Here is a 27,570-nt window from a genome sequence, read left to right as displayed (position 1 = left end):
GGTTCCTCACAAAATTGGACATAGTACTATGAGAGAATCCCACAATACCTCTCCTGGACATATATCCAGAAGATGTTCCAACCGGTAAGAAGGACACATGCTCCACTATGTTCATAGCAGCCTTATTTATTATAGCCAGAAGCTGGAAAAAACCCAGATGCCTCTCAACAGAGGAATGGATACAGAAAATGTGGTGCATTTATACAATGGAGTACTACTCACGTATTAAAAAAATGAATTTATGAAATTCCTAGGCAAATGGATGAACCTGGAGGGCATCATCCTGAGTGAGGTAACCCAATCACAAAGGAACTCACACAATATGAACTCACTGATAAGTGGATATTAGCCCAGAAACTTAGAATACCCAAGATACAAGATACAATTTGCAAAACACATGAAACTCAAGAAGAATGAAGACCAAAGTATGGACACTTTGCCCCTTCTTAGAATTGCGAACAAAACACCCATGGAAGGAGTTACAAAGTTTGGAGCTGAGACTAAAGGATGGACCATCTAGAGACTGTCATACCTGGGTATCCATCCTATAATCAGCCTCCAAACACTTCCACCATTGCATACACTAGCAAGATTTTGCTGAAAGGACCCTGATATAGCTGTCTCTTATGAGGCTATTCTTGGGCCTAGCAAATACAGAAGTGGATGCTCACGGTCAGCTATTGGATGGATCACAGGGCCCCCAATGGAGGAACTAGAGAAAGTACCCAAGGAGCTAAAAGGATCTGCAACCCTATAGGAGGAACAACAACATGAACTAACCAGTACCCCCCGGAGCTTGTGTCTCTAGCTGCATATGTATCAGAAGAAGGCCTAGTCGACCATCAGTGGAAAGAGAAGCCCATTGGTCTTGCAAACTTTATATGCCTCAGTACAGGAGAATGCCAGGGCCAAGAAGTGGGAGTGGGTGGGCAGAGGAGCTTGGGGAGAGTATGGGGGACTTTTGGGATAGCATTGGAAATGTAAATGAAGAAAATACCTAATTTTTTTTTAAAAAAAGAAACTTCTGAAACTTCTGCTCACAGGACAGAAAAAACAAATCAAAACAAAACAAAAACAAAATCAAAAAAACCATGCCTGAACACCATTTTTCTTGACAAGTAGCATCTCATTATTTGACCTTCAAATTTATATTTTATTTGTAGATAATATTTTAGTCCGTCCTTTCCACATCATCATACACCGTTTGATACCCTATATCAAATCCTTGGTCCTTCTAAATCTGTTTTGTTTGATACTCAGGGTCTTGCTAAGTGACCTAGGTTAGAACAGAACTCACAATCCTAACTCAGTTTTCTGAGTGTCTGTCAGTATTATAGAGTATAAGACTGTTCTTTAGTGGTGCTGTTTGAGTTTAGGTCATTGTCATTAGCATTCTCATCTTGTCTACAAACTTCTAATCTGCTTTTGACACTTAACCCAAGCAGAAAACATATATTTGACAGTGCTCCTTTTCTGCCTACCAGAGGTAACATTCCTAGGTTTGACAGTGAGGCCTCAATGAACTAGCACTAAACTATCGTAGATTCAGATCTAGCTATTCACATCTTGTATCACACATGTTCAAGACAAACTGAATTTACTATTTACTCTTTAAAGGTATTTTCTTTTTGCAAAACTATTTTTCATTTTTGAGATTATTAATGTATTTATAGCATTTCCCCCTTTCTTTCCTTCATGGCCTCCCATATGCCCTTCTTTGCTCTCTTTCATATTCATAGCCTCCTTTTTCACTGATTGTTATTACATGCATAAATGTTAATAAATATGAATATGTAAATATATATTTGTAAATATGATCTATGTGGTCTGTATAACATTTTCTTAGACAAACCATAACTTTTTTTAAACTCCTCCAAGCTATTGTTTGTCTGAACAATTTTGATTCATGTATTCCTTCTATCCAGTGTTCAAGTAACTTCAAATGATCATTATAATAATCATATCTAAATGAAAAGAAAGCAGAACAGTCATTCCTTAAGACCAGTCCTCTAGTCAGTGTTCAATTTTCCAATTATCTCATTACATAAAACAGGTTCCAAATAAAGTCCCTGTGTTATGACTGGTGAATACATTTCCTTTTGCTGAAGAGAGACTATATCTTTAACTACTATAGTCTAATATAGCTTTCTTTACATGTCTTTATTTATTTTTGTAGTGCTGGAAAAGGAAGTCATAGTCTTGCATATTTTATATAAGTGGTCTATCACTAGGCTGTTACCCCAACTCTATGTTTCCTATTATTAATGAAAGTGAAAATTTCCATATACTAGATATTATTAGTCTGGGGAATTCATTAATTATTTCTGGAGATTGTGAATAATTTAAACGTTAAAAAATTTTATTAAGTGTGTAGACTTATTTTTCTAGAAAAATAGATTCTTTGGCTGTTATTGTGTTCTCAGAAGCTACAACTATATTCAGAATCACTTAAAAGCTTATTCCAAAGGCCATAGGAAATTATGGGCCACAAAAGGCTAGAGGAAGAATGTAAATTGGCTATTTGAGGATATCTTCACATGACAGAGAAAGAGATTAAGCTGTTAGGCCTATTAACTTGAAATTTGAGAAACCTTAAAAAATTGCTTTTAAGCGAACTACTTGAGAATTAGTTGATGCATTTATTTAGAAAGAGCAAATTATGCAATTGAGTGTGCACTCTGTCCTTTTTGAATTACTTATCCCCTTGAATAAAGCAGCTTGGCATACTAGAGTTTAGTTAGTTGGATTGATGAAAGTCATATGGAAATCTTAAAGTGAACTTTATTTGAATAAGAGCTGTGACTCCATAGGAATTGGGCAAGGTGGAGACTGTTTTCATGGTATGTACTCTGTTTGTACTCTAATAACAATTTTGAAATTGTATACTAATTTTCAAGATCAAATATTTATGCATGCATCAAAACAATATCATTAATCTTTCCTCTTTGTACCAACTTTTTTTTCAGATGAAAGTCACCATCAAACTCCTAATGGTACAATCACTAGCAACCTGGATACCCCCAAGCTACTACAGCCCTTCAAACTACCCATGCAAAAAAGTGGGGAAACTGACCCTGGAAGAAAGTCCCCAAGCAGACCTGTTTCTGACTGTCAATCAGAGCCCTGCCTAGAGACGGATGTGGGGAGGTTGTTATTTAGGTTGCAGGATGGAGGGACCAAGGCTACTCCAAAGGCCTCCAATGGACCTGTTCCAGGCTCTGGACACACAAAGACCTCCTCTTTCCATATAAAGAGACCAGCTCCCAGGCCAATGGTTCACCACAAGGAAGGTAAATGTTTAGGAATCCTATGGGAGGCATTACTGAACCCCAAATTACTTTGCAGCTTGCAAACTTTCTAGGGTTGGAGGCATCTTCCTTCCTTGTTTCTCTCATCATACTTCCTCCTATTCAGTGCTTTTTAAATTTAAAATCTTTAAATTAGCTTACAAAGTAGTAGGTTTCAGGATGAGATTCTAATACACATTTCGTTTTAGTTGATTCTCATCCCCCATCCTCAATCTCTTTGACATCCTTTCCTTACAGTATCCTTTTGTCCTTAGCATTCCCCCTTTCTTTTTGTTCTATTGTCTTCCTTCAAGCCTCTTTTGTTTTCTAGTCACTGGGCATTTTCCTTTACTTTACTCCTATTTACTGCCACCAGTGTAGATGTATTTTACAGTTAGAAACTAAGATATGCATATGAGAGACAATGTACAAATACCTTTCCTCCTCACTGTCTTTCTGAGTCTGGATTAACTGGCTTAAAATAATTTGTTTTCATTTCCATCCATTTTGCTGGCAATTTATTTCATTTTTCTATATGGCTGACTAAACTCCCTTTGTGTATAGACATCACATTTTCATTATCCATTCATCTGTTGATGGACATCTGGGCCTAGCTATGAAAAACAGAGCTACAGTAAACATGGATGTGCACATGTATTTGTGGCAGGATATAGAGTCCTTTGAGTTTATGCCCAGAAGTGCTACAGCTGGGTAAAAAGGGAGTTCTAGATTTGGTTTTATTGATGCTTCCATACTACTTTCCATAGTGGCTTCACCAGCTTGCATTCCTACCAACAGTATGAAAGTGTTCCTCTTTCTGCACACTGTTTGCTTGATTTCGGCCATTCTCACTGGTTGAGATGGGATCTCAAGGTTGTTTTGATTTACATATCTCTGACAGAGATGCTAAACATTTTATAATACATTCATTGACCTTTATAATTCTTCCTTTGAAAACTCTCTGCCTTAGTCACTGTTCTATTGCTATGAAGAGACACCATGACCAAAGCAGCCCCTTATAAAAGGAAACTTGTAATTGAGGGCTTGCTTACATTTTCAGAGGTTGGTCTGTTATCATCATGATGGGGAGTATGGCAGTCCATAGGCAGATATGGTGCTGGAGAAGTAGTTAAGAGTTCTACATCCTGATACATAGACAGGGAGGGAGACTGGGTCTGGCATGGGCTATTAAAACCTCAAAGTCCACACTCAGAGACACAGTTCTTCTAACAAGCGTATGCATCTTTCAACAAGGTCACACCTGGTAATCTTTGTGAGTCAGTCAAACAGTTCTACTCCCTGGTGACCAAGCATTTAAATATACTTTTTAAAGTTTTAAAACTATTTATTTTAGATATTATCTCCTTTTATATTCTTTAGCTAATGAAAACTTCCCCCATTCTCTAGGCTATTTATTCTGTTGATCTGTTGTTATTGCTGGAGGTAGTGGTGGTGCTGGTGATGGTGGTGTACAAAAGCTCTTTAAGTTCATATGGGTCCATTTGTCAATTCTTGGGTTATTGCCTGTTCAGAAGTTTGTTGCCTATAGATATATCGCTAAGTGTTTAGCCTTTGTTTCAGTGTTTTCAGTTGAAAATACAGGTCTCTGATCTATTCTGAGTTAATTTTTATGCAAGCTGAGAGATAAAAACTAATTTAATTATTTTGCAGGTAGTTATCAGGTTTTGCTGATGCTGATAGTTGAAAGGGCTGTATCTCTTCTAGCAGATGTTTTTGACACCTTTGTCAGAAATTAGGAGCCCATAGTTGTGTGGGTTTATCTCTCCTTCCTCTGTTCTGTTTTCCTGGTACCAGGAAATATCCTGGCCAGAGATATTTTTCTGACTATCAGCACAGTGCTAGGACACAGGTTAAGAAAAATGCAGTTTAGAGTAAGGAACTGGGAAACCAGAGGGTAGAGAAATTGCAGGGATGGAGTTGATGTGCAAATTGTGCATGAGGCCTTTCACACTTGCTGGAGTAGCATCAAAGATTTCCTTCGAGAGAGGGGAAACAGGCAGAGAGATGGAGAGAGGGAGCTACTTTATAGTATACATGAAGGCAGAGGATCAGTGGGGGGGGGAATAAGCCTGTCCAGATAAAGCAGAGGAAAGACATTGTGTTGTCGGTGGTAGGGAACAGACTTAGTACATGCTGACAGCACTGTCTTTGAGCAGTTTAGTAAATGCTGTTTTGTATGGAGGCCAGCAGGATTTCCACAGAGCAATTGACACTTTCTAATTCTCTGGTTTGGCCCTCCACTGCATTTGCATGCTCACATTATTTTCCATGTCTGTATCTCGGGTTTTATATCTTTAAAATGGGGAAGAGGATCACCTACAAATAATTTTTAGTATTAAAAGGAATAACAAAATACCTGGCTCATAATCAGAAGATGAGATATGTTACTAATTCTCTCCCTCTGTCCTGTCTTCCCTCCCTACAATTTGCCTCTTGTAGGAGACAGCCAGGAAAGGCCAGACATCTATGGAGACATCTGCTTCAGTTTAGAAGTCATATATTGATCATCACATTAACCAAGTAGAAAGTTGGGTAACTGCACTTCTACCCCCCATGGTTAACTTGGCCCTGCCCAGTGTCAAGGCAGATCCCGTCAGCTCAGCACATACAGTAACTTTTAGCCCTTCCACTTCAGTTCTGCCTCCAACATCTTTGGATATAGAACCCAACCCCAGTGCCATCCCTTCTGTTGCTTCTCTCAAACTCCTGTCCTTTGGGCTGCTGGCAGCAGCAGCTGTGATCTAATGGCATCAGTTACTATAAGAAATGATCTGACTTGTCCAGAGTCATCCAGGCTTTCTCAGTCTGAGCTGCAGCATTGCCAGACTTTTTTTTCCCTCTTAAATCAGTTAGCAACAAGTTGATGTGGTACAGTTATACTCAAAGCATCTGGCTTCCAGCCTTGGCAAAACTGGGATGGGTTGGAGCCAGCCAAATCTCTGGTAGAGTTGCCTCTTGAAAATTTCCCCACCTATCATTTCACCTCTACTTCCGTCTCTCTTGCCCTACTTTTACTGCTGTTCATGGTAAATTCCTGGACACCAGAAGAGTTATCAGTTAATCAGTTGCTACAAATAGTTCCTTGCCTGAGCTTCAGCTGATGATTAACCCCAAGTGCTAACAAGCAACCTTAATGACCGGCTTTGGAAGAAAGTTGTCTCTTTTGCTTGCCCTTTCTATCTATACCAGTTGGGTTTTTTTTTTTTCTTTCCTTCGTTTTTTCACCTTTGTTGTTGAAAAAGCTCCATTTCTTCAGTTATTTTAAATGTGTCACTGCCCTGCCCTCTCCTCATATTTAGCCCTTTTACTGATCTAGCATGTGAATGGACTTCATCATTCCCCACATCTTTTCCCCAATACAATTAGAAATATCAGAAGCACATGGTAAATGGCTTACATCCATAATGATCAACAACTTAGTAATATCCACTATTGTTTGCTGATAGAATTTTTATTCAGAACCATTTTCTATTCAAGACACGGACCAGTATACTTTCTCTTCTTCATTGTATATTCTCATTGATAAGTCTGTGGGGTAGGTTTTACTGCACCCGTTTCAAAGATAGAAAGGATGGCTCAGACATAAAACTTGCCCAAAGTGTGTTGGGTTATAAGATGCAGAGATTTTGTTGGAAACTAGGCTTCTTGGATTAATGGGACCTTTTTTTTCAGTGCATTCAACTTTAAAGATTTATTTTTATGTATATGAATATTTTCCTGTATGTATTTTTGTATCATGTGTGTGCCTAATTATAATAGCCGGTTATCAAAGCCAAACACCTACTTCCATTTACAGGGTAGGTGGAATGGGACAGGTATATACATGTTATTCTTCCTTGTTATAGCAATCCAATGGGCACAATTATGATCCTCTTATACAAATGAGAGGTTCAGAGAGGTTATGATTTACCTAAAATCCCACAGAAGTTCCATGGAAGCCAGGAGTGTGTGTCCTGTCCTCTGGAACTGAAGTTATAGATGTACATGAACCAAGATGTGAATACTGGAATCCAAATCGGATTCCTTCACAAGAGCCATTTCTCCAAACCTGCAGTGCTTTGTTGTTGTTGTTGTTGTTATTTTTCCCTATGTTAGCCACCTTCTTCTTTTCTGTCAGATACTTACTTTGAGGTATACAAAATTAGCATGTCACCTTTTGACCATTTGATGTTTTCTTTTAAATTGATTTTCTAGATTATCATATAAAATAATGACTGGATCATCATAGCATCTCCTTGTCCATGTGCTATACTTTGTTACCATTCATTCCTTCCCTATGCCTTCTCCATCTGGTTACCCTTCTTCCCCCAGTTAGCCCTCCTTTCTGCTTTCCTATTACATTTATTCAATAACTTTTCTCCATCTCCCACTTCATTTAAGATCTCTTCCTCCACTCTTCCAACATTCTATTTCTGGGGCCCTCTACATAAACTCTCTCCTCCTGCACACACATCAGTTAAACTCTAGGTTCTGTATGTAAGAGAAACATATAGTCTTTCCTCAGTTCGACTTTCTCTTATCAGTTCTGGTCTTACAAAATGCAAATGTGTGGTTTCTACAAAAAGATACAGGACTGTTTGGGAGAATGAGGAGGAAATAAGACTGTATGCCTCTTGCTTACATACATTTGCATGTTAATTCAGACATCACACTAAACAAAAGGAAAGACCTAAGATGAAAAGCCGTAATCCTGCCTTCCCAATGTTCATGGTAAAAATGGCCCAGTGATGTTCCTGATGGGTGATGAGAATATTCCAATAAAAGCATGGGAATAAGAAGCCCTTGATTCTGCCTGAAGTATTGAGATTAAAGGTGTAGCATACCACATATAGGGACCCCATGGCATATGGGATTCCTTGCTTAGTTTCTTTCCTCTATCTGGTGATATGCTCTGGACTTGAGGAAAGACTGCTTGTAAGACCTTTTTCAGTCACACAGCCATCAATTCTTCACTGGAGTGACTAATGCTGTAAGTGGCATTCATATCTGCTCTAAAAGTATTAGGAACAGACTTACTCCTACAGTAATGGGTGTTGCTGGCCATTATCCACATTTTCTTGTTTGGACTTATTATGCTTATTATCTACTGTTTGATTTTTACTCTGACTTTCCTGGAGTCTAACTTCAAATTGTTCCATAAGGATAATTAATGGCTAAAGGGAAAGGAAGACTCTATGATGGGCATGGAGGAGTGTCAGAGCAAGAGATCATTCTAGAAGACTTTGGGGAGCTCTAAGAAGATATAATCTTCTCCCTGCTCTGTACCCCAAGGTTGGGTATAGGTGGATATAAGAAAAGGTACTAGAAAGTTGCAAAAATGTCAAAAATGGATGACTGTTGCATCTCCATGCATTTGCACATGAGATCACATGCCATCATCATTTGACAGAGGATGGGAAAGAACAAAATGATTTGGAGAGATCAATCAAGTTTTAGGGAAAACCCATGTTTTGGACCAAGATTCATAAGCAATGAAAGAATAGCCATTTAGTTAAATAGCATAGGCTAGAGAAAATTTGTAATGAAAACCCCATTGCCTCTCTTGGTATGTGTCTTTAATTTGACTCTGTCTCTCCTAGCTGTGGGATTTTAGGTAAATCATAACCTCTCTGAACCTCTCATTTGTATAAGAGGATCATAATTGTGCCCATTGGATTGCTATAACAAGGAAGAATAACATGTATATACCTGTCCCATTCCACCTACCCTGTAAATGGAAGTAGGTGTTTGGCTTTGATAACCGGCTGTTATAATTAGGTCAGCTTTACTTTTTATTTTCCCTTCGTGAGTAATGTGAGATAGCACCTCCATTACAGGCAAGGGGTGTGTGTGTGTGTGTGTGTGTGTGTGTGTGTGTGTGTGTAGGTATATATGGTCTATAAAGCACCTAGTTATATAGTAGTTGCTTGAGTGGCAGAATACAAGACAGAGAACATTTGCTTTTCTGTATTTTAGAGCCTTGGAGAACCCTCAAACTTAAAATACAAAGGGAAGAAAAGAGTTCAGAATTTTTTTTTTCAGCCTGTCTATACACATGATAAACATCCAGAAAGAAAAAGCATTGTGGAGGGAAGGGGGCAGAGGAGTATTTTTAGCTCTTCTTTAGTTTTCAAGTGTAGCTTGGTCCATGGATCTGACAGTCCTCCTCCAGTGTGTTCTTTTATACCTCACTTCTGTGAGCCCCACACTTGGCCCTCTACTGTGACTGCCACATCACAGTGCTCTCACTTACTTCCCATATCTATAACTTCTCCTCCAAGTTTGGCTTTAAGACCCCAGGGACAGTTGTATGCATTCCTTGAGAGACACAAATGCCCTCACAGCATTGCCAGTATATTGAATACTTACTTTAGGCTTCCGAATACTTTTGAAGCTTGGGTGTATTATGCTTTTTGTGTCACACAAAGCTTAGTTGGAAGCCTAAAAAGGGAAAGCTTTCTTTGCTGTCCTAAAAGTCCGGACTGCATTTTTCTTTACTCAATAAATATTTGTTGAATATCTGCTGGTTACACGCAGAGCAATTTACTTGGGTCTCTGGGGAATACAGAGATGATTCCCACCTGGATCTTGCTCTCAAGTTGCTCTTATTCTAATAGGGGAGAAAAAGTCATGAAAACAAGGAGCCAAAGTACAAGGTTCAAAGTACAAGACAACCAGTGCCTTAAGAGCTACAGAAAGGAACTTGGAGAATCTTAAGCTTCCTAAGAGACATGGCACTTAAGCGGATGCAAATTTGGGCGTGTGGGAATAGGATAAATAGCATCTTGGGAAGATGATTAATGGCAAGACACGCACACAGAACAATAAATAATGTTTGTCTGGACTGTAGCATATGTGAAGAGGAGTGGTAGAAAGCTAGATCAGAAGGGACTGCTGAAAGGGAAGAGGGTACTGAATGCCAACTTAAGCATTTTGGGTATTTTCTGCAGGCAACAGGGAGCCAGGGAATTGAAATCCATTTCTTGAGAAGTAAAAGGAAGGTGGAGTAAAGGAAGGGGGGAGAGACAGATAAAGAAATCAAGATTTCTATGGTATTCCCAAAGTAGCATACAAAAGTCAGCAGAAAGAGGTAAAGGTTTACAGACTGATACCATCTGCTGATTCATCTGCAAAACAGTCCAGTTTTGTACTGGCAGAGAAACGAACTGCTGACTTACACAAGCTAGTTTTAGTATTAAGAGGAGAATCCAGGTTTCTTGACTCCTAGTTATATGATTTCTTTCTATGCCTTGCCAGTTTGACATTGTGCCTTAACTGTGACTGAGACAAATTAGAGGCAAGAAAGAACAACACCGGGGTCTTTCAGCCAAGAAAACTCTTTGCTGCTACTTCAAAGAATGACTTGCAATGAATCATCAAGTTGGAGTTGCATATAAAGGGCCTAATCAGACAAACAGTTAATGATGCTCACTTTGCAGGCCCTAGTTAGATGTCCATTTTGATGTGGCTTTAAAGGTAATGACTGAGGCTCCTGTTTTGAGGATGCTATCTGCTCAAGTCTTTAAGAGAAATGAACCCTAGCCTAGGTATGACTTCCAGTAGAAGTATCTTCTGGTTCTGAGAGTAAAATATCCTTCTTATCAAACTCCTCACTCCAGTAACTAGTAGAAATGGGATATTACTGTCATCTCTGGTCATCTGTGACCTGCAGTGAAGAAGTGGTATCATGTGGCTTACAACTTTGCAACTCACACTGCCCATCATTGTATTACTTGGGGAGCATTGGAATACTCATGTACAAGTTCTATTCCATTCAAACTAGGTACTCTGAGAATGGGATCCAGGTACTGTACATTTAAAGGTCTCCACATGTTCTAATGTGTAGCCAGGGTTGAAAGCCACTGGTAACTAGAACTCCATAGGTTTCAGGAAGTACATGCACATGGTAAACTTCGAGGTTCCTTTTTCTTTTGGAGTATATTCCTCAAAAGTAGAAAGGGCACAACATTTGTACAAAATTATGGCCAAACTTAACTATGAAAAAATGTGTGTAAAAAGAACTAAGTGTAGCGTTATAATACTTGGAACAGAACTGGTGTTTAATAATAAAAATAGCCAGAACTGGAATTGTGCAAGACCCTGAGATTAAACTCTGCACTGCAAAATTGGTCAATAAAGGTAAATAGTAACTATAACTTTATTTATATTTTTTCCTTACTGTTATTTGCAATTTTATATTGCTATTATTAATAACAGGCACCAGGAAAAGTAGTAGATATGGACACAGAAGATAAGAATTTCAATCATGATTCTATCACAATCTAAACATGTAGGTAAAGTGTATTTACCCTTCTGAGCCTTGGTTTCCTTCTCTGTAAAACAGAAATGGCATGAAGTCTCTATTCTTTCCTTCTCAGGTTACTATGGAGATCATATGAGAGAATGTTTCAAACAGTACAAATTTGTTAGGAAAAATCAATTATTATTATTTTATTGATTGATTGATTGATTCATTTATATATATATATATATTTTTTTGCTAATGCAGTTATAGAAAATCAGCCTGATGCTAAGGGAATAGCATTGGCATTAATGTAAGATGGAATCTAGATGGGGAGAGGGAAGTTCTGTCTGTATCTGGAAATAGTGTTTTCCTCATTCCTCCACTACTGTATTACTTACTCTCTGCTATCAGGATCACTTGAATCACTTTCTCTATCTTTTTCCCTAAGATTCAATGGATTATTATTTTTAATATGTAGCTCAGATTTGATCTGTCTCTCATAGAACAAAATTATAATATTTTATTATGTTTTTTTGAGAATTTCACACTGACATACAATATTTTTTAATCATATTTACCCTCCCTCTCCCTGTAACTTTTTCCAGATACCTCCATCCTCTCACCCCTTCCAAATTTGATTCCTCTCTTTTGTTTTTATAAAACCAACTGAATTTGACTCCTGTTTCTGATATACTCATGAGTTTGGAGGTCATCTACTAGAATATGTTTGCCACACCAGGGTTCACACTGTAAAGAAAACTGACTCTCTGGAGACGTCCCTAGTAGCCATTGTTTGTCAGTATCTCCTCAGCTGGGTGTGTGCTTCCATACCTGTCCTCTCTCTCCTGGAATAGAAGGTTGACTAGCTTGATCTTACCCAGGTATGATGCATACAACCACAGCTGTGGGCTCACGAGTGTAACCATCTTTCAATGTCCAGAAGCCACTGTGTTGCTCTTATAATCTTTCCATTTCTTCTGCAATAGTCTCTGCACCCTGAAAAGAGGAAATATGAAACCATAGGTGCCTATTCTCTATACTTTTATTACTTTTGAGTTTCTGTGTAAACTGTTATCCATTGAGCAAATAAACTACTCTAGTGATATCTGAGAACTATGTTAATCATATGTATAGAAAAATAGACCAGAGGGCAGTTTAATTCTATTTCTGTTTAACAAAGTGATAGAAGCAGGTTCATCCTTTGGCCCAGTAAGCTTCCCAACCATGGATCTGAGGATCTGAGTACCAGGCATATGCTTCCTCCTGTGGTGACCCTAAATCCAATCAGGAAGTAGTTGGTTACCCTGTAATATTCATATCATTATTGCACCAATGAGCCTATTTTTCCAGGCCAGTTGTTATTTTAGCTTATAGGATTCATATCTAGGTAATGACTGCTGATGAGTGCCACCCCCCAGCACCCTACATAGAACCTTTTGGTATCCTGAAAGGTAGCCATCAGGTTGGAGGCTTCCTGATCAAACTAACTTGATTTCTCAGTGTTCTGTGCCCAAAGTGTATATGCAATAGGGTCTTAACATCAAATTGTCATGGAAAGCTAAGAGTAGCAATAGACAGTGTTATTTTGGGGTAGCAAGACATCTCTGACTACGTGGCAGTGGGCCTTTTATTTGGTAACCTATGGCTTCTGGGAGGAACCATATTCCTTGTATATGGTAACTCCAATTAAATTATTTTATGTATTTAAGAAACTTATAAAATAATAGATCTCCATATGTTCTTTTCAAGCATCCTTAGTGTGACATTTCCCTCCTCCTAGCCTTAAGGAATAGTTATATTACAGGTGATGTGAGCCCAGGGTTCCATAGAAGGAAAGAAGCAGAATGTCTAACACTTATTGACCCCTGCTTGTTTTGGATACTATATGCCATCTAACTTAATTCTTAACCTTGTGAAAAGGCATTGTTATATATCCATTTCCCAGCTAAGAAAATAGGAGTCAAGCAGAATAAGTCACTGTCCAGGTTCCCAGTGCTTGGAATTAACAGGAAAAGCCACACATCCAGGTCTTTATAATTCTAGGCCTTCTGTACTTTCTTCTACAGCATATTACATAAACTAGAATTAAGGCTTATTTTGATGGGCAGGCGAAGAAACCAGTTTGATAGAGTAGACTTGGTACATAATGTCAAAGGTGATGATTCCTGTGAAAATGATTTGGGCCTAGCTTAAAAGTGATCTTGAACCTTTGTTGAGAAGTATGAACTTTATCGGGTACATTTTAGAGCTACTGAGAAGAACTTGAAGAAAAGTCAAACTGTGTAAACTTAAGTAAATCCTAAAGCAGTATAATATAAATGGAACTTAATGCTTTTATATTTTTCCTTTAAACATTTTGCAGAAAGAAAGAAACTCAAGATATCCTAACCTTAATCAAATGTCAAGATCTACTAATGCACTAGTATTGTTACACATGTGGTTATTTTAATTTTGTCTTCATTGGGACATAGTAATTTTGTGGATTTTTTTTGTTGTTTCTTTGTTTTAAATAATTTACTTTTGTATTCACTTTACATCCTGATCAAATCCTTTTTCCCTCCTCTCTTTTCAGTCCCGCCCTTACAAATTCCTCCCCGAATTGCCCCCTACCTTTCTCCTCAGAGAAGAGGAAGCACACCTTAGCTACCACTGTTGAGACAGAGTCGTACTCTGTAGCTTAGGCTGGCCTGGAACTCACTTTGTAGATCAAGCTGGCCTTCAGCTGATGTCAATCCTTCTGCTTCAGGATCTCCTGTGTTGGGATTACAGATGAGAACTACAAAGCCCAGATTTGTGGATTCCTTTTTACTTAATATTATTTCGTATATACATTTGTCTTGACTTTGTCCAGATTCTTGTCAGTTTATATGTAATATGCATTGGTTAATTGATTGTAAGAGTAAATTGTTTGTTTAGCCTTTGTGGTTAGGGCTGACATTAAGGTATGTTTTTTGTGCCAATTGGTTTTTCTTATTTTTATCTTGGATGGGTTCCTTTGCACTTTTTTCTTCAAAGGGGATTACTGGATTTACAAGTATGAATTATTGCCTATGCACAATTTTATATTTCATCCAGATTGTTGCAGAATGCTCGATATGGGTATCTAGAGATAATAGACTAATTTATAGTGCTACCAGCAGTGTGTGAATACATCTGATTTGCCATAATCCTGTCAGGACCATTTCATAAAAAGTATATGTTTATCTCTTCCAATTAATCTGCAAGCAAGAAAAGTGGAGGTAGGAAGGTGATTTAGTATAGTATTTTAATACTGAAAAGTACTTGGGATTTTTTGAGATTTTGTTTTTTAATTTTATGTGCATATGTATGTAGATGGGCATGTGAGTGTAGTTGCCTACAGAGTTAAGAAGAGAATATTGGATTACCTGGATCTGGAGTTAAATGATTGTAAGTCTTCTGACATGTGTACAGGGGACCTAACTTGGGTCCTTAGCAAGAGCAGTAAGTACTTTCAACTGCTAAGCCTCTTCTCCAGTCTCAGGATCTGAATTTTAGTGGTGATCAATTTATTGAATTCAAGTTTCTTATCAACCACTACTGTGTAGCTGGCACTGTAGTAGACACGTTGGTTCCTAACTTAATCCCTTCAATTTATGTAAACTGGTATGTCACTACTCTTAATTATAAAGCCAAGCAAATGTAGAATTCAAAAATTCACAACAAACAAGTAATTGCACTGCCTGTTTTTGGTTTTTCTGTGCAGAGAACTTTATTGATGGTATTCAAGAGAGTAGGGAGGGCTCCCTAGGCCCCTCCTTAACGTTATTGTGGGGGTCTGGCATGGAAATTGTTAGGGAGGTGGTCAGTGTTGGGGGCCGAGTTGGGATAGGGACTCCTCAGCAACCAAGGGCCTCTCTCTTCCTCTCAGTGTCCTTGCTTGGGTGGGTGTTCCAGGGTTTCTTACTCCTTGGAGGCCATGTTGGCCATGATGTCCACCACTCTGTTGCTGTAGCCGTATTCATTGTCATACCAGGAAATGAACTTCACAAAGTTGTCATTGAGAGCAATGCCAGCCTTAGCATCAAAGGTGGATGAGTGGGATGTAATGTAAATGTAAGCTTTCTAAAGGACAGAGGCCAGAAGCATTTTAAAACAAAAAGAAAGAGCTGATGTTAGCCAAGAGGAAATGGATCCCAGAGAAAAGATGGTCCAGGCAACCCCAGTCGAGGTACCTAATAATGTTTGGTGTTCTATTTGGTTGACTAGCTGTTGTTTTCTCTTCTAGGTGATACTGACGGTTTCAGCAAAGTCCGGCCCCCAGGAGAAAAGCAAACAATCATCCGTCCTCCAGTGAGGCCCCCAGACCCTCCTTGCCGGTCCATCACTCCACAAAAGCCAGAGCCAAAGCCAGAAACCGGGTCTGGCAATGCAGATGAAATCCCATCATCCGTGTAAGTACTGTGCTTCCTCAACTGGACCTAAGGTCTGTGCTGACCACTAGATGGTGCCTTCAGGATCACCATCTCTGCTTGCTAAGTGTATACAAACACATGACTCTGAAGTATCATTCACTTCATAATCTAAGGGGACCATCCAGTGTCATCCCTGTCTGGAGTATTCCACTCATCACCCAGAGTTGGGCTATTTCACTAAAGAGAAAGACCTCTGAATTTTTTTAAATATATAATTTTTCTTAGCTGCCTTGATGTTAGTAGAGTAGAAAAATTACTTTTAGTTTTTTTTTTTTTCTTTTTTCTTTTTGTTCTAGAAATATTTGCCTTATTTTGTGTTGTTGTTACTGGTTTTCAAGTAATTTAATGAATGCCTTTTTTTCCCCCATTTAGTCATGCTTGGGGCTTTTTTTCTTTATTTCTTGCAAGGAAAAGGTACGTTTAAAAAAAATCTTCCAAAATGACTCGGGTCCTCTAAAGATCCTCTCCCAGGACAGGAGCTGAGCTGATATCCAGGCCTTTCTGGTGCCTGGCAGTAAGTTGGGGAGCCAAGAAACAAGCAGACCTAAGGACCCTGCTTTGCTTGGCCAGAGCCAACCTGATTGTCCTCTCCTCAGCCAGTGACCTGAACCCTTCTTAGCATTTTGCCTCCTGATCCTCCTTTTTCTTGTGTCTCTTACTTTCCATAGTTGTAAAATTGGGGAAAGAACAAAGCTAAATCAGCAAAGCATATTTACAAAGTGCCCTAAACCACACTTTGAAATGAAAGATTGTTTTCATTTATTTTTCAAGACAGGTCTGAATGGACCACAGACTTTGACCATTTGGATCAATAAGAAATAAAGGGTCTTGTTTGGTGCCTTGGGGTGCCTATGGCTTCTGAACCATTTAGCATTCTGATATTTGAGTTTCTCTCAAACCCTTGGCTTTTTTGCCAGCATAAGTAGGGCCTGGTATTGGTGACCTATGTGGTCCTGAAAGTCATAACCTTTTTCATTTACTCTTGGTGCTCATTTGTATTTCATTGCAACTCATTAGTCTTGGTTGGCTTCTATTTGCAGGGTGGCATCTAGGACCAGATTCTTTGAAACAGCTTCCCGGAAAACTGGAAGGTAAAAGAAACAGGAGACACAAGAGAAAGCAAATGCATTTCAAAATAAATACATCAAGAGCATCCCATCAGTTTCTGCTCTTCCCATCTCCTTTCTGTTTCTCTATAGTTCTTGTTCTCTCTCCACTCTCTCTCTTTTCCTCTCCCCTCCTTCTTCTGCAATTATTACAGAACAGCTTCTATTTCTAATCTGTGTTATGCCATTTTCTCTTACTTGTTCTTACTTGTGTCTCTAACATTCTCAGTTGCTTTCTGTATTTTTTTTCTTACCTCATGTCTTCTTCTACCGTCTCTTTTCTTAATAATTTTACAGTGCTTTTCTTCTGCTTCTCTTTCACAGACATACATTTGCACATATAAACACTGTTTTATGTGTCCATATCCTGTCCTGGTTAGGGTTCCTATTGCTGTGATGAACCACCATGAAATTGTGGGGGAAAGGGTTTAGTTGGCTTATACTTCCACATCACTCTTTGTCATCAAAGGAAGTCAGGACAGGAACCTGGAGGCAGGAACTGATACAGAGGTCATGAAAGGGTGTTGCTTACTGGCTTGTGTCTCATGGTTTGCTCAGTCTGCTTTCTTATAAAACCTAGGACCACCAGCTCTGAATGGTACCACCCACAATGGGCTGAGCCTCCTCCATCAATCACTAATTGAGAAAACACTTCACAATCTTGCCTACAGCCTAACCTATTATGGAGGTATTTTTCACTTGAGGTTTCCTCCTCTCAGATGACTCTACTGTGTATCAAATTTACATAAAACTAGCCAGCTCACATCACAAGCTATATTGGGGAAAAACTTTACACCCAATGAAGGCCTTTTTGTTTTCCTATTTTGCTTATTTAGACTCCATAATGTATAAGATAAGCTAACAAAGGCATAAAGAATATAACATTCTTGTATCTGTGGATTTGGAGTCAGTGTAAATAGTTGGCTCAATCAATGATTATCACACTGACTATTCATCTAAATGTCTTGAAAATTTGTTAAAAAAAAAAAAGAAAGAAAGAAAGAAAGAAAGAAAGAAAGAAAAAGAAAAAAAAATCCCAGATTCCTGACTTCCACTCTAGACTCTCTAAAATTGATCATTAGAGCAGGACCATTATTCTCTCCTTTTGTTCTTCCCTCCCTGGTTTCCCCTTTCCTTTTTTCCCTCTGTTCACCCTTCCTTCCATTCATTTTTTAAAGTTCTCAAATGCTGGTACAAACTGTTCAAGCCCTGGGCATTTGGGAGCATTTGGACAAAAGCTCCTGGAGGAATGATTGCTAAGCCTTCAGGGTATTTGCTTTGAGTTTGTTCTATGTGACTAATCAGACAGTTTGAAAATTGTGCTTCCTGGTAAAGAACAAGAGTGAACTCTTCCACATGGTCAGTTAAAAGCAGAGCAATGCACCTTTACCATTGGAAAGGTGCCAGAATAGGTTTGACATCCTCTTACTGAAACCATGGGAACTAATTAACTAAGATGTGATTCCATATGATGAGTTACTCTAGTGTAGCTTGGTAGCCACAGGCAGCTCTGAGCTTAGCCAAATTCAATTTAGACAGGAACTTATCACTTATTCTACTATAACAAATGAAAGTGAGGTCAAGTCACTGATTTATTTTACCAGGATCAAGAAGATAAAAGAGTTTTAGATCTAAATCTGGGGTTTGTAGCTCAGTGCTAAGTTATTTTCATAGCATACTTGCAACCTTGGGATCCATGGATTGGGGTTGGGGCAGAGAGAGACAGAGAGACAGAGACAGGGAGAGACAGGGAGAGACTGATACAGAGGCAGACAGAGAGATTGATTGATTGATTGTGATGTTACTAATCAGATTGCCATCTATGAGCATCACTACTTCCAAGCATCCTTTATCCCTTCCCAGAATAAATCATTTGAGAAATAAACACCAGAGAAATCTAGAAAAATAAACTAGAATGAACAGGAAGAATTGAGCATGTTGAAAAGAAAGCTTTTGAGAAGAGTTAATACGTAAGCTGAAGCTTGATGAACTAGAAGACAGCATAATTTGGAGGATTGGTCTGTATCTTATAGGATTTGCTGTCAAGACAGTAAGAGGGGATATTAAAGAAGCTTGAACAAAGTCTAGAAAAATTCTTAGTGCAGACTAAGTTTCATTAGGAAAACTATAGCTAAATTGATTTTGAGAACATGGAAGGATTGACAACATTGCCAGTGGGCTGGGGTTTGCCAGCCAGTGATCACGGCAGACTTAGACCAACCACATACCCAGAAGGCCTTGGTCAAAGCAGCCACTTCAGCCTATACTATTCTATCCATGCTTTTTAATCTGGGCTTCTAGAATATAGACTTAATTCTCTCTGTCCTAAAAATACACTTTGGAAGCAATGTGTAAGAATAAAATATACTTGCTTTCAATATGCCATCCTGACTACCCATAGGGTCTCCTTACTTATAGAAGCCACATAGGAAAAATATTCCTCCTACCTTGAATCCACCACATCTATTAGTATATCTATATCCTGGCTACTGAACAAGATATTACTAGTAATATGGCAAATCCCTTATTTGGTCATTGCTGCTGACTTCTGTCATCGAAAATTAAAAAAAAAAAATGCTGAGGTGTTTAACTATTGTCTTGCCCCTTTTGGTTTTCCATTTGCGTACTTGGCTGCATCCTATCATTTCAATAGCATCTGTTAGTTATTCCCTTGCCCTCTTCAACAATTAAAAACGGAAAACTCAAAGGAAAACTTACTAGAGATTTGTCAGGAAAAGAAGGGAGGAGAGAATATTTCATAAGGCAGTACAGCTTCAGAAGTGATAAGTGTTCCTCTTTGTCTATAATGTAGGAGTGAGAAGAGAAATCTTAGCTGAACATATGACTAGGAGTATGGGTTAGAGCCAGACTGCAAAGGTCTTATATAACATATTAAGGTGTTTGCTCTTTGTATTATAGTCTACTTGGGGCAGGTCATGGAAGACGTTTAAGTGGAGGTGCACATTCTGAGCTGGCTGAGTTGTAAAAAGATTACTCTGGTGGTAAAGATTGGAAGCAAGGAGACCAATTAGGAAACAGATCTTGCTGGCAAGAGTTGATGAAAGTCCTGACCTAAGGTGTTGCTGTGGGAATGGAATACAAGGACAGATTTGAGATCAGTTCAATTAGAACCTGCTGACTTTTCAAATGTGAGGCATTGTAGAAGTGCGGAGAGAGAAGTCTAACTTGGGCAATTTGGTAGATGGTACAATAATTAATCATAAAGAAACAGGTTTTCTGAGATGTTTGCTGTGCTCAGTTTCAAACAGTGACTGTGAAGACAGTGCGAGCCATTCAGGTAGAAATGCCCAGAGAGTAGTTGCCAGGATGGGGCCTATGGAGATCCAGTAATAGAACGGTTAGGTATAACTATGGTATTTTAGAACTCTAGTGTGGGGCATCTATATATACAGCGATATGAGCAGTGATAGTTTGGAGGATGAGTTATAACATTTGGTGTAGAGGAATAAGATAGTTTAGGCAAATTGTTTTAAGCAGTTTCAAGAGATGAGAGAAAAACAGAAGGCATTGGATACAGCTGTGGGAACCAGGTGTTATATGGGATTTAGGCTCTGTGATTGTTCCTTTCTCCCAGTTGTTCTCAGCTGAGTGAGTAAGGCTAATTTGGGGCTGATCTAGGCTCACCAACAGTCCAAACATAGCAGGTTTGGCTTTTAAGACAAAGAAGGATTTATCTTTTACATTGTATTTCTCCTGCCTTCTTGCCCTTCTGACCAGTAGTGATAATCATAGGATGTAAACTATGGTCTGGGCCAATTTCTCGATTGTATCCAGTCAGCCACATTCTAGTACTCAAAAATTGTTTTGGTGACTGAAAGGTTAGAATACTGAATTCTCAAAATCTGCCCATTTTAGAATGGAGCTACATGTAATAAGAGATCTGAGAAGAATGATTTCCTAATCAGAAAATTTCATTAATCAAGTGACTCCTTTGCCATGAGCCTTTTTAGTCCTAATTTCAAGGGTTTTATTGAAATTTCTTTCTTTTGCCTACAGTTCTCAAGGAAAACTTCCTGGAGATGAGAGTTGAGGCCACAGGTATGTTGTTTCCACATTACAAAACATTCTTCAAATAATTCTATTTCATGGCATCTAAGATTTTGAAGACTAGAGTATCACATAAGTCCAGAGGATGAGAACTTACTCCATGCCTCAGTCCACTACCCTAAAATGACATAGCCTTTGTGAGGTTTTGTATAATTGGAAGTTGTCCTTCCCTCCTGGTCTTCCTCAGCCACCTTATTTTCAGATTGCCTTCTGGTTGAATTCATTAGAAATCCCAGGCTGTCATTTCTTGGCCAAACATGTTTCTTTTGCTTAATCTCAATTTCTGCTTGTAAAATGAGATGGATGGACTTTCTTACCCTGACACCCTTTGAGCCTGTACAGAAAGTAGTGACTTCCCTTTTGATAGTATAACAAATGTCAAGGTGTCTGTAGTGGGATTTCATTCCTTCAGACCAAGTCACTATTTCGGTCCTTCCTACCTGAACCATCATCTTTAAGTCCTTTATATTTTTCTAGCACAAAGAACTTTCATATCCATGATCTCATTTGATCCACATCACATGCCAGGAATAAGGAGGATACTATGTGTTCTAAATCAACAAACAAAGGAACTGAAATAAGTGACTTGCTAAGGTCACAGGAGACTTGGGGGTCAGGGAAATGTCTCTTTCTGCGTAGGACTTTTGATTGCTTGGTTATCAGATCTCTGGCATGACATAAACCAATATGCACATTAATGAAGTCCAAGTCTCTGGAGTTTGGCTTGCCATGTGCTCCTTAGCCTTCTATTGTTTCCTGTCACTGCCAGTCCTCCATGACCTAGAGATAGATAAGCCTTTTCTTATCAGCTTTAAAAATGAAGGCCCGCTCAAAGGAATGTTGAAGATAATGAAAGGACCAGAAAGGCAGTGGCTACAAGGGTGGAGAGTGGGCCAGTAGTCTTAGAAGTCCTGCTCTCAGGAGTTTGCTTCCTCTGTTGATAGATTTTTAGGGAATCAGAGGTGGGGTCATAGGTGCAGTCTCTCCTTCTAATTTCAGCAGTTTGGGGCCTATTGCATATCGTCTGAAGTAGTAAAGTCCCTTTTCCAGGTTAGGTACCAGTTCAGGGGTAAGTAACTGGAGAGACCCTACTACTGCTCAATATCTGCTAAATATTTACCAAGGCCTAGCTAACTTCTTACTTTCTTCTTTCTCTTTTAGGTTTGAAAGGACTTGGCCTTGAGGGACCCTTTTTTGGATGGGAAAGGGTCTACTTCAAACTCTTGTGAGCTATTGGTGCTGAAGAGCAGCTCTTTCTGGCCTTGTAGGGTTCAGTGTCTGGGAACCTATAAAATAAGGAACACATGTCTTAGGCACGTGTTTGTTTCTCCTTTGTATTCTGTCTTCATCTCCTCAGAATTTCTGTTGTGAGCAATTCCTAGGACACTGGATGGCTGGATTCTCTCAAGCTCCAAGCTCTACTGAAGTGAAAATACCCACTGATCTGTATTGAAGAATAGAGCCTAGTTTCCCAATCTTCTCTGAACAGCTTGTTTCCACAAAAGTCATTGGATTCTGCATGAGTCAGGTCTAAAGACTGTTTTTAGGGGGTCTTACTCTGATCTAAAGAGTTGGGGACATTGTTTACCTTATTTGGAATGGGGGTAGGGATGTTAGCTGAATATTGGAGAATTGTATCATGTCTCTTTCCAAGGATGTGGATGCTGACTAATTCCAGATTGGTGCCCTGGTACATGTTACTGAAATCCAGAGGGGCTAAACCGCATGAATAATTCCCACCCAGTGTCCTTTCCCAGTATGGGCTTAGGAAGATAGACTTTTGTCTTTTTGCTTCCAGCCTCTGAGGACAAATCTGCTAAGCATGTTTTGCATGTCAAAGCCTAGGTCTGTCTGGATTTTCCTTCTTCCTACTTTCTCCCAATAACTTCCTTTTCAGCAATCAACAAATAAAACAGAACAGAAAACATTTCTGTTAAAAAAAAGGGGGGGGGTTCAAATGTTAGGAAAAATTAAGATTGACTGAGTCCAAAGAATTGTTGCTCTTGCTTCTATTTGCCTCCAGCTTACATGGTCTTTTATCCCACCCCCCACCCTCCACCCCCACCACTAAAAAAAAAAAATACAAGCAAACAAAGCCACAAACAAATTAAACCAGATCTTAACCAGGTGCTTATGGATTCTGGAACTCCATGATGCCCCCAAGATGACGTATACAATTCCATGAGGGTAATGCCTTTTCTGAGCAGATGGTTCATAACATTCTACTGAATTTCAAATGGGACTGCAACCCAATAAAGGTTAAGAACCACAGCCTTTGAGATAAAAGACTCTTTACAGCCCATAAAGGGTTGGATTAGAAGGAACTTTCAAAAGCATTTATACTAACAACAGCTTAGTTTACATGAAGAGCAAGTTAGTGACCACAGCAGGACAAGATCCCAGGTGTCTGCGCTCCTACATAAGGTTCTTTTTAGTACACCACATTTATCTAGGAAGGGGCCTTGTAGGTGGTGGCTTTAATGGCCCTTTTGGGAGGTATTGGCTTTTATCCTCTTTCTAGAGCCTCTCATATTTGCCAGCAAGTAGAAAATTTCAAGATGCAAGCCCCTGGTCCCTTTGATTCCTGCTGGAGTCATTGAAAGTGCACTAAAGCAAAGGCAGTGCAGTGAGGAAGGAATCTGAGGAACAGACAGTTTTGCACCCTAATGCTTCTTGCTTCTGTGCAGATGCCTGGGCCACAGCCTCCAAGGCTTTCAGGGCTCTTATTGAGCTCTACTCTTGGAGCCGTATCCTATCTGTTAATGAGTGAAAAGCAAGCATATGTGCAGAACTTGGCCACAGGAGTGGGTTACTAGGTCTTCAGATCCATGAAAGATTATAAAGACAGTTTTAATCTGGGTTTTGTGAGGGAAAATACTGCAGTAAGCACTAAAAACATAAGAATACTATTGGAAGGCAGAGAAAGACATGACAATCCCAATTGAAGAAGTGTCTAGAAACTTGGCACTGTGATTGCACTATTACATGTGAGGCATGAATGAAAACTCAGCTGGGAAAGGTGGGGGCACCAATTTTGGAGGCCAGGGAGCAGTTGGTGGGGTAGTTCTGCTCCTGCAGTTAACTCTCTTTAAAGACTGAAACAAACCATCTCCCTTTAAAAAGCAGAATGGTCTGTGGTGAAGCATACTGTTATGAAATGGGATTGGCTTGACCTGTGCATGATGCATAGGCACTTGCTCAGAAGATGTGATGGTGTGAGTGGTAACTGTGGGAAATTAGCAGCAACCCTGTCAAGTAAGTGAGAGAACTGTTAAGTCTTGGACAGTGCTAACACAAGTGCTAACACTAATTAATCACCCACTAAGTACTGGGTACTTCAAATGCCCCATTCTTCATCCCTATAACAATCATGTAAGTACTCATCATCTTGTCCAGATCAAAAGAGTACCCAGTTGCATTAAGTTACTGGTCTAGTACACAGACACCATAAATAGCAGAAATGTGATTTGCATCCAGCCTTTTTTGCCTTTGCATCCTGTGAAATTTTCACTGTGCCATTCTGAGGTAGGTATTAAATGGAGGCCACATGACTGGCAGTGGATGGACACTTGATTCCTGTGTTCCTAACAAATATAGAAAGGAAATCAGTGGGGTTGGGGGGAGGGGAAGTAGTGCAAGTCTACTTCATAAGGTTAGTAAAATATAGGATAAACTATTCTCCAGAGTTGGATTTTTTTTTTTCACTCTGGGTTTACCCATTTGGTAATATGTTTTAAAAGATCACACAACCTCACCTTGTGAAGTGAAGAATTTGTTATGATTAGTAGCTGTGAATTCTTTGCCTTCGTCATTTCTTTGAAAGACAAAGAGTTTTTCTAGGTGTTGCTGTGCTTTCTGAGTATGCCATGGTTTCATCCAGAAGGCTGGTGACATCCAGACATGCAGATTCAAGAGGAAAGTTCTCTGTGCTTCTGTGGAATTAGATGCCCTGCGGTCATATCCCTACAATGTTTTTCTGCGGTGAAAGCAAAAACCAGGTCATTTAATAAAAGACATTTCACTGGGTTTTTTCATTTCAAGTTGAAAATGAAAAGGAGGTGTTATGGAGTATCCAGCCACCACGGGGCAAAACTAAGCATTCAATTTAAATAGTAAAACTCTGTCATGTAGGGTACTTCTGAAATAATGGGCTACAATAGAGAAACATCTTTCCATGTTCAAGATGTTCCTTTATTCTGTAAGAACTACAAAAAGTAAAGGAATTAGTTCAACAACTTGTAAGATAATTGCTTTTGAGAGAACATAGATCAGTGAAGCTGTTATTAAAGTAGCAGCAGACAAGTGGCCTTGACATATTACAAGCCTACAAAAGCTTTAGAAACAACAGCAACAGAAAATCCAGACAGAAGCAAAGGAACTTGACAAGATATTTTCAATGAAGAAAATCCTTCATTTTCATAGGGAAATGCAGTACTTTATGTCAAGGACACTAATAGAGGCCTTAGAAGATTGCCTATGTGTACTGTGTGTCTGAAACCAGGGAAAAGAATGAGATCCCTGAGCCCATTCATGTGCTTCTCAAGTGTGCAGAATCTCTTGTATGAATGTCCTCCCTCTGCAGTCTCATCATGGAAGTAGTCTTTCAACATATCAGGAAGGATGGTCCACCCACTACCTACCACTTCTGCTGCCTTGTAAGACTCTAAAGAGAACCCAGCACAAAATTCTTTTTGACCTAAGAGTCTTAATTTAGTCTCCACTTTGCAACATAGCCTTGTCATTCTCTCAGGCCTCACAGCATCAGTACATGATAGCTGGCAATTCTGTCTTGTACATAAGGAAATGTGAAGCCCAGGGAGCTGAAAATGAGTTGTCCATGAGCAGAATCTAGAAATTGATTAAAAAAAATCCAGGATTGAGAACTTTACCAAACAGTCACAAAGCAGTAGTGAAAATGAGTCCCAGGGCCAGAGAGATGGCTCAGTGATTAGGAGTACGAGTTGCTCTTCCAGTTGTCCTAAGTTCAATTCCCAGCAACCACATGGCTGCTCACAACCATCTATAAATGTAGCTCCATAGGATCCAATGCCCCCATCTGTGTGCAGACAAAATGCCCATATACATCAAATTCATAAATAGATCTTTAAAAGAAAATGAATCCAAAATGTAATGAGATGTTTACAAACAGGATTAATGAAAACATAAGTATCAGCATTACATTACCTGGGGACTTGTTAGAAATGCTGATTCTTGGGATCTACCCTAGACATCTGGAATAAGAATCTGTATTTTAACAAGACCCCACACGAGATTTCTATGCACATTAAAAATTTGAGAAACACTTGCCTTTGTCTGATCTAATCTGTTGATTATCCATAACTTCCTGCTTCTTGCATTGGTTTGCACGTGGCCTGTAACTTTGCTGACAAGTGAATGAAGTTTCTCTATGTCCAAGAATAGTAGAAGGAGTCTTGGGAATAAACAGACTGAAAGTTACTTGGCAGTCAGACTGCAACAGAAGCAGTAGAAAGACAGCATATGTGGCACTTAGAACACTTCTCAGGATCTCTATGGTCAAGACTCAGCTTTGTCACTTCCTCTCCAAGATGCCAAGTACGTCATTCACATTGTCTATGTTAGTCTCAGAGGATCTTTTCAACATAAATGGGCCTTGTGATATAATGAAAATGGACACCTCTGCTGGTCTGTGGCCAGTTTAGCATCTTCATTTCACATAAGAAGATTGGGAGAAAATTTTAATCATAGCAAAGCAGCATTTACAGAAATTGCAAAAGATCAGGAGGAGCATGGTTAGTTAAATGGCTGGAAATTAGTTTTCAAATTAAAGTATGACAAAGTATGCTGAGATTCAGCTGCTGCAGGCCACGTACTCGATGAACTGATTCATATTGTAGCTAAAGCTCTTCTTGCTTGATTTAATAAAAACAACATTCCTTGCCTCAGGCCTTTTTGGGGGATGGTTTGGTGGTGGCAGGAGGAACTTTACAACCTAGGGGAATTTCCTGTTTCCCATCATCGGCTCCTTTCCTCTCCAGGTGAGTCTAATGCTGGAAAGTAACGTGAAAGTCACTGGCTACAAGGTAACTTCTTACAGCTAGAGAAACAAGCTCCGAGAGGGAAAGCTACTTGCTTAAGGCTGCACACGGTAGCCAAGGATAGAAACAAGGTGTTCAGAGCACCACCATAAAGGACTTTCCTTGGGTTATCTGTATGCCAGAGTCTAGTCTAGACACCTGCTCCCAACAGCAGGACACCCACGCAGAGGAGGAATCCCATACTTACCATCCAGGAGTTTTGTTTCTGTCAGACAAATTTTGCTTCATTTGTGTCTCACACAGCTAGCTTATCACCTAATCGAAGCATGTGTGATTTTCCCATCTTGCTGATGCTCAGAGGGGTATCGCAGCACAGGAAGCAGAGTGGGCCTTCAGTCTTCCTAATCCTCCTAT

At 39.3% G+C, this 27,570-nt stretch overlaps 1 protein-coding gene across 2 annotated transcripts in view; it reads left to right on the top strand.

Annotated features, from left to right (window-relative positions):
• Ophn1 (oligophrenin 1) overlaps window positions 1-23,130 on the top strand; it is a 317,724-nt gene extending 294,594 nt beyond the window's left edge. For both annotated transcript variants that reach the window (XM_021152888.2, XM_029473368.1), the window contains 5 exons: window positions 2,967-3,290; window positions 15,779-15,944; window positions 17,006-17,056; window positions 21,089-21,130; window positions 22,301-23,130. In XM_021152888.2, coding sequence (XP_021008547.1) covers window positions 2,967-3,290; window positions 15,779-15,944; window positions 17,006-17,056; window positions 21,089-21,122 — 575 coding nt within the window. In that variant the 3' untranslated portion in view covers window positions 21,123-21,130; window positions 22,301-23,130. The remainder of the gene's footprint in view (window positions 1-2,966; window positions 3,291-15,778; window positions 15,945-17,005; window positions 17,057-21,088; window positions 21,131-22,300) is intronic.
• The last annotated feature ends 4,440 nt before the right edge of the window (window positions 23,131-27,570 follow it).

The sequence above is a fragment of the Mus caroli genome, chromosome X (assembly GCF_900094665.2).
Source record: "Mus caroli chromosome X, CAROLI_EIJ_v1.1, whole genome shotgun sequence".
Classification (NCBI taxonomy): Eukaryota; Metazoa; Chordata; class Mammalia; order Rodentia; family Muridae; genus Mus; species Mus caroli.
Note: the sequence above shows the minus strand (reverse complement) of the source record. Positions and strands in the feature narration are given on the sequence as shown.